The sequence below is a fragment of the Bidens hawaiensis genome, unplaced genomic scaffold (genome assembly GCF_021521415.1).
Source record: "Bidens hawaiensis isolate Kalapana, Puna unplaced genomic scaffold, B.hawaiensis_p1.1 tig00012940_1, whole genome shotgun sequence".
NCBI lineage: Eukaryota > Viridiplantae > Streptophyta > Magnoliopsida > Asterales > Asteraceae > Bidens > Bidens hawaiensis.
The window spans coordinates 535,522-543,614 of NW_027492078.1; the positions used below are offsets into that span (position 1 = coordinate 535,522).

The 8,093-nt window shown below is 34.5% G+C and overlaps 1 protein-coding gene across 1 annotated transcript; it reads right to left on the reverse strand.

Annotated features, from left to right (window-relative positions):
* Nucleotides 1-945: 945 nt before the first annotated feature.
* On the reverse strand, nt 946-4,392 carry LOC143542606 (protein DEHYDRATION-INDUCED 19 homolog 4-like). Its single transcript, XM_077035160.1, has 5 exons — nt 4,254-4,392; nt 3,294-3,433; nt 3,127-3,204; nt 2,739-2,995; nt 946-1,231 (listed from the first exon to the last, which is right to left on the reverse strand). The coding sequence occupies exons 1-5, from the start codon at nt 4,321-4,323 to the stop codon at nt 1,129-1,131; spliced, it is 648 nt and encodes a 215-aa protein (XP_076891275.1). The 5' UTR covers nt 4,324-4,392; the 3' UTR covers nt 946-1,128.
* Nucleotides 4,393-8,093: the final 3,701 nt, after the last annotated feature.

The following is an 8,093-nucleotide window of genomic DNA, read 5'->3' on the forward strand; positions in this document are numbered from 1 at the left end:
CAAACACCCCGGTATAATGAAGTGAGACGATACATTATATATAAGTTAATAATGAATCACTTGTGACAATGTTACTGTGATAAGTAGTTTTTGAGTTTGCATTAAGACCAAGGAACCTCAAATTGAAATATTGATTTGGTCTTGGCTTGATTTCAAAGGCATTTTTTCGGATGGTAAATCAATAACACAACACAAGTCATTGAGTTATTAACATTTTTCTGTCACATTATTAGAAACTTCAAACATATATCTTTTATCACGTTGAATACTTATATAACTTAGCTTTATTTATTTGTTCATTCTCATGGTTTACTGTAATGACACATCTAAAATAATGATCATTACGCCTAAAAATTTTTGAAATTTAAAACACAACTCGTGAAGATCAAAAGAATCCTATAGGGACTAGGGAGCATCTAGAAATCGCCTTAAAAAGGTATAGAACAACCAAGTACCAAGAATGTTATAAATATGTGAACGTTATAGGAGCGATGTAGATCGTTGATGCAAATAAACAACTGTTGGTCCCCTCATCTAGAAATCTCTTGACAAATTGACACAACGAATGCTTGGGACAACAACGCAACAGTTGGGTCCCACTTCCAGGCCCGCCATGATTTTGGATGCCCCGAGCGAGTATATAAAAGAAATTTCTCCCATATATTTCACCAACTCATCCACCAAGTATCCGAATCTTGATCTTAGATCAAAGATTCACCTACGATTTTATAGCTTTGGATGAAATTTCGAAAAAAAGACTTCCAACCACTAATATTGCATTCTCATGTTTAAAATACAAGGAAAAAAATAATAAGATTAGATAGGGGAAGAAATGAAAATAAATTATATATTTAAAGGACATTCTCGAGTTAAAATAAAAGAATAGAAAAGAAAGTGTTATAATAACTTAAATTAAAATCCTAAGTTTGCAATCATCTATCATCAATTAAGCATATATATATTCTACAATATAAGTTTTAAATACAATAAAAGACATCATTCCTTTGATTATTGGAAATTTAGCTCATAGCACCTCTCTTCCCTTACAGATTTTTAACTTGACAGCAGACAACATTATATTATTATTATTATTATTATTATGTAACGGTTTGATGCTTTTGTAGGTGCTTATAACTCATCATTTAGGAAAGATGACATCAGCAGCCCTTGCACAAACTCACTTCTCCTAGCCTTCTCTTCCTGATCTTCACCACTAACCTGCTTCTCACTCCTGAAATATATATCAATTTTAAGCTATAGTTAAAATGTCATTCAAACAGTACCATAAGGTCCATAACAATAGAATGTGCAAACTTTTAATGCAAGAAAAGAATAAAATCACAAAATAATTTAGTTGGTTTGACTTGGATTACTTTCATCACAAATGAGTCGAATCAAAATAAGATTATCAGGTAACACATGGCCTCATTGATATGTGGGGTACTCGTTGAGCTCCATGTGATGGGCTCTCACAGTTAGAAAAAATTATGATAATTAGCGTCCGCATGTAACCAAAAGATAAAATTGAAATCGCTGTGGAAAAGTGGTCTAAGTTTCATTAATGGGATACTATGATAATAATAATAATAATAATGAAATAATAACAACAATAATAGTAATAAGGTGTATTGGTTTTTATTAATCCCAACTATCATCTTTTGGTCGCTGCCGGGTCCCAACTAACGAATTGGTTGCTGACGGTCCTCTCTTTTAACGTATTTGTTCCCAACGGTCCGCAACTAACAGAATCCTAACGCCGTTAGTTGCAGGTCGCCGGAAAAACGTTTTTGGCCTAAAAACTTACATTTTTTTCCAGAAAAGTCAACATTTTCGTCCCAAACATCTTTGTAACCTTGGATCGGACCTTTAGGAATCCTTCTCTGGTAAAAGCCCCAATTATTGAGGCCGTCGGAACCTTAGAACCAACGTCCGAATAGGTTGGGGTGCTCAAGTTGTGATAGTTGGTTGGTGGTGAGTCAGCTGGTGGCGGTGGCGGTGGCGGTGTTCAAGGTGGTCTTCAAGTTAAGTTTTCTGGCAAAAAAATGTGACTTTTCAGGCCAAAAGCGTTTTTCCGGCGACCAACAAGTAACACCGTTAGGATTCCGTTAGTCGCGGACCGTACTTTAAAATATGGGACTGTCAGCAGCCAATTCATTAGTTGGGACCGGCAACGACCAAAAGAAGATAGTTGGGATTAATAAAAACCAATATACCAAGTAATGATAAGTAATAGTAATTATAACATATAATATTAACACTTTTAAAACAATTACTGAAAAAAAATTATATATTTAGTAAACACAAATGCAGACCCCTAGTTCGCGATACCAATGAATATCGGCATTGATGTTATTCGGTATGGATATTCGTTCGGTAACGGTACTTGGTAGAAAATGCAGACCCCTGGTTCGCGAGACTTAACAAATATTTTACTTTGTATACAACTTGGTTTTTAACAAAAATTATATCAGAATATAAAGAAAATTTAACATAACTGTGTATTTAGATAAAAAAAAAAGTTAACAAGCACAAGCTATTAGAAAATTAACATATTATTATAAAATTAAATGGGTTAAAGATATATATTATTAATAGTATAGGGGGCGAAATTAAAACTTTGTAAAGAAAACCGGCATTGACGATTACCAAACACACCTCATCTTGGCACCTCTTATAAACATTGCTATTTGCTAGCAAAGGATAAAGATTGCAATAAAGAAAAAAAATTCCCCTCTTACCTTGCCAAGAAATCTTTATTTGAGCTTTCAACTACCGACATTTCTACATCGGATGAACGAGTTTGATCTCGTGACGGGCCCACATCATTGTACATGAAAGAAGACAGCAATGGGTCGGGCTCCGTGTTGACAGCTGGCATGCCCAAGAAAGACGAACCACCAAGAATCGAATGTAAATTTCCTTCTCGCAACTCTTTCTTTAAAACCGAATAAGTTGAGCTTGATCCACCTCTGCGAAACCTCCTCTTGCGTTGAACGTGATGTTTAGTCAAGAAACAACAAAAACGGGACCCACAATATGAACATAACATCACCCTAATGGCAAACTATGCAATTACAAGAAAAGCATCCAACTTGATGTAAAGAAATGAGTTTAATAAAAGGATATCTTAAGAAGGTTTCCATGCTGCATAGTAATATGGCTCACCAAACCGGCTCCAGCCCGTTTTGCACATATTGGGCATACCTATATTTACAACATAAAAACATTTAATACCACATAAATTAATAAAGTCTTTGCATTTCATAATAAAAGTGAAAAAAAGACGACCATACCCCGTTCTTTGCTTGAATAGTATGTTCTTCATCAATATGACAACAAAGACCCACAATGTCAAAATCCTCTGCACAGAACGGGCACAAGTACTCGGGCCTCGACTCATCACCATCAGTTTCTTCCACTAGATGAAATGGATCTGTTTGGAAACATGAACAGGAGATTCAAAACTAGTTTTACAAGCATCAAAATCAATGAAAAAATAATACTTTTAAGGATATAAAGCAGCCAAACTTCTACACGAACTTATACAGAAATGATATAGTATGACTTGAACTAGTGTGAAGAAGATGAGCAGGATTACTCAATTCATTTAACCTCAAATTCAAACTTGTTCTTATTCTTGAAATATATAACACAAATACACAATAAAGATCTCAACTTTACTTTCAACATCCAAGTTCTTTAAGCAACTAATACAATCACATCATCCACGATATCATCGTAATCTCCCTATAAACGCAATAAAGTATGCTTATCTCAAAAGCCTAGTACAATCACATGAACAAGACGAAACGGATCTGTTTGAAAAACATGAACAAGAGATTCAAAACTAATTCCACAAGCACGAAAACCAATAGTCAATACATTCATATCAAATATTCAAATTCAAGACTTGTTCTTACTGTTGAACATTTTACACTCAAATTGAAGATCTCAAGCTTCAATTACACCATCTGCTTTCTTTAAGCAACTAATAGACTCACATGATACATAATATGATGTATCATAAAAAATTCATAATCTACCCTAACAATAAAATTTGCAAATTTCAAAACTTTTTTTTATTGTTGAATAATCTAACAAATTCAAACTTCAAATTCATCATCAATCACAATCTTGCCATAAAACACAATAAAGCACATAACTTTTCAAAACCCTAGAAACCATTTTGGGCAAACACCTCAAAACCTCACAATTGACTCAATAATTATCAAATTACAACAAAACCTACAAACCTGATCGAGATTGGTACCGCCTAGAGGAAGAAATTGAAGTGGATAACCGGGTCCATGAATTCGGGTCCATCCGATCCGATCCGATCCAGAAACTTAATGTCAAATAGTTGGAATAGGAAGCAGTCTCAAGGGAAATTGGATTAGGGGTTTGGGTGTGATTGTGCGTGTATAGATAGATACAGGATATGTGTATGTATAGGTTTCATTTCAGAGAAGAAAGTGATGTAATTTATAGAGAGAGAAAGCAAAGGAACTCTCCACCGAAACTCACCTGCTATGGGTGTGTTATTATTATTTCTGGTGTTGTTTTAGTCAAAATTAGTCCCTCATGTTTTTAGTAGTGTCAGAATTAGTCCGTCGTGTTAATTTTCACCCGTTGACTGATAACACTCAAAACTTTTAGTTTAGGTATATTTGTTTTTAATGATCTCAACTATTGCCTTTTGGTCACTGCTGGTCTCAACTTATGAATTGGCCACTAATGGTCCCAACTTTTAAAGTATTTGTTCCTAAGGATCCGCGACTAACATAATCCTAACGTCGTTAGTTTCAGGTTGCCGGAAAAACGGTTTTGGCCGGAAAACTAAATTTTTTTCCTGAAAACTCAACATTTTCGTCCCAAACATCTTGGTAAGTTCGTATTGGACCTTTAGGAACCTTTTTCTAGTAAAGGCCCCAATTATTGAGGTCACCGAAAACCTTAGAACCATCTTCGGAATCGGTTTATGGCGCTCAAGTGGTGGTAGTTGGTTAGCAGTGAGTCAATTGGCGGTGGTTGCGGTGTTCAGGTGGTATTTTCCGGCAACAAATTTGAATTTTCCGACCAAAAACGTTTTCCTGACGACCCGAAACTAACGGCGTTAGGATTCTGTTAGTCGCAGACCATTAAGAACAAATACTTTAAAAGTTGAGACCATCAGTAGCTAATTCATTAGTTGGGACCAGCAGTGAACAAAATACAATAGTTGGGACCCATAAAAACCAATATACCTATAATTTATTACCCACCACTGTTAACTTTCACCTTGTTTGTTTATGTCATTCTCTAGCTAACGGAACACTAACCAAGAGGCTGATTTTCTTTGGTACGATATAGAAATTGAAGTAGTGTGTGTGAATCTAGTGTGAAAATAAGGAATTTAAGAAAGAATTTACGAAATAAGAAAAAGAGAAGCAGATGAAGATAAGGATCTATAGATGTATCTATTGTATTGTTTGAATTATTATTAAAAGAAGCCACGCTAACATGAAAAAACAGTTATGTCAATTACAACAAGCCATATTAGCATGAGCACTAATGTCGTTAGTGTTCTGTTAGCTAGGAAGTGACAGAAACAAACAAGGTGAAAGGGTAATAAATCAAAAATTGGGAGTGTTATTAACCAACGGCTAAAAGTTGAGAGTATTAAAACCAACACTCCTATAATTTGGATTATGTTGGGTTTGAAATTTGAGAATGATATTAGCAATTGAATGATTAGATGGAGTGGCGATGTTGGAAGTATGTGTGGCGGAAGTAAGAGTTTCGCAGGGGTTTATTGGAGAAAGTAAGAGTGTTGCCTGCCAAAAGTGTGGCTAACTGTGAAGGTTTTAGTTTCACTTGGCGAAACATGTTGGTTTTGTTGTGATAATTGGTGAAACTAGGGTGCAAATCATCAAAAGTTACAAGTTTTTCATCAAGTGTCACACCCCAACCTAAGGCGGAAATGCCGAGGCCTGATCCGATTGCTCACAGCTCAAAGATACTATCATATATAAAATGTGACAATATCTAATTAATTATTTTATTCAAATAATACACACATTATCCAATTATAACAAACAATATACAAATATGAATATAAGCTCAATTAATGTATATCTTGATTATATCATAAGGTCTTGTCTACATGTCCAAACTTCAATCTTCAATACAAGCAACATGCATATGCGTATAAAATGGAGTTTTGTCAACATAAAGTTGAGTGAAATATCACCAGTTTTGACACAACAAAATAAATAAGCATGACGTGATAAGTGCGGTAAATATAATCAAAACACAAACAAGTATGTGGACCGTTGCCAAGCGAATCGGGCGTTGGTCACCAGCAGGAACACCCGCTATATGATTGATTTAATAGTAATCCCAATATACGATTGATTGAATGGTAACACAAGTAAGCAAGTAGCACGTATGTTTGATTAAATCACTCACAATAACACGTATGCATTTGTTTGAATATATATATATATATAGTATGAAATACGAATACGTACACATATATCCCCAAAACGTTTAGAAAAGTTGGTAAAATAGGGGAATGATAAACTCACCTTAAGCAATTACTAAATGCGATTAAACGAGCTAACGAATAAGCGAGTCATCCACTACATGTCAAATGATATATATAATTCAGAATATGATATTTTAGAATATGATAATATAAATAAAAACGAACTCATGGCCGCTGGAATCAATCCAAACGGACGTTTAGAACTCAAGTTATGTTTGTTTTAAGATTTAAGCGAGCTGGTACTGACCAGAATCCAAACAGTGGGTTGGAAGTCGGGTTTTGGTCAGTAGCCTTAAAATTACGTTACGAGAATAAAAGTCTTCTGGACCGAACGTTGAATCAGACCAGAAGTATGAGAAAACCTTAAGTCAAACTTGTTGACTATTTTGCCCTTAACCGGGTTTGAGTCCAATTGACCACCGAGACTCCCTCAATCAGCAAAATTGATTAAGGGCTTTTGTTCTACAGTTAAAAATCTATCATATTGAAGAAGACAACTTACCCGAACGATGAATGGAACAAGAGATAATCGAGGTCAAAGGGTCTTGAAGCTTGAAAGTCAACAAAGGCTTGAAGAACTTGAAGAAATTGAAGAAACCGACAATGGGGAAAGGAATTTCGTGGGTTTTTGAGAGGGTGGCTGGTATTGAAGTAATAATTTAGGGTTTTAGGATATGACTTGTTTAAATATTAAGGGTTAAGACTTGATTATTAGGAAATAACTATTTTAGAAAACCGAATAATCAATTAATGACAAAATCGGATATAATAACTTAAAGATTCGGTTTGGACAGAAATAAAACGAAATTAGAATGTTTTATAAAATTAATTGACATATCTTGGAGCTTAAGTTTCGTTAATTTAATCGAAAATAGGAAAGAATAGGCAAAACTGGTCCTTATAGTTCCCGAAAATGCGAATTTTAGCCGTTTTAAGCGATTTTAAAGGTTTCTATGGGCTATTTTGCATAATTGAAAGTTAATAAATTATAAAATAAGTTGAACCAAGTTAAATTCCAATAAATATAAGTTTTAAATAGTTCGAAAGATCCGAATTATATTCTCGAATCGGTTTAAACAAATACAAAAAATCCGAAATGTTACATCAAGGGCGTCTTTTTTTGGAGAATAAGGCTCAAGAGGCTATATATAGAGTGTTAGGGCCTCATTTGTAGTGGTCGAGCAATGTCTGAGCCACCATCCTGGGGGAACTCACCCAGGGTGGATGAAAATTATGTGATAGTTTATGTTCGGTTTTTATGAAATTAGGACATTCGATTTACTATATGTATATCTTTATTGTTTGTTTGGCTCCCAACCGCCCGTCTCTACAATGTCTATCAAAAACAAGCTTGGAATCAAGGTCACGAGAAATATCAAATCAATATAGTCTGAATTTTAAATAAAAAGGTAAAGTTAGTTATTTAGTGAATTTGGCTTAAATTTTTTAAAAATTACACGCTTTTAGTATCGAGTTTCCAACATTAAGTTAGAATTAAATAACTAGTGCAAACAGTGAGTTTTTTGGAAACTTGTTTTGATTTGAGAGTCGATTGTAATGATTTATT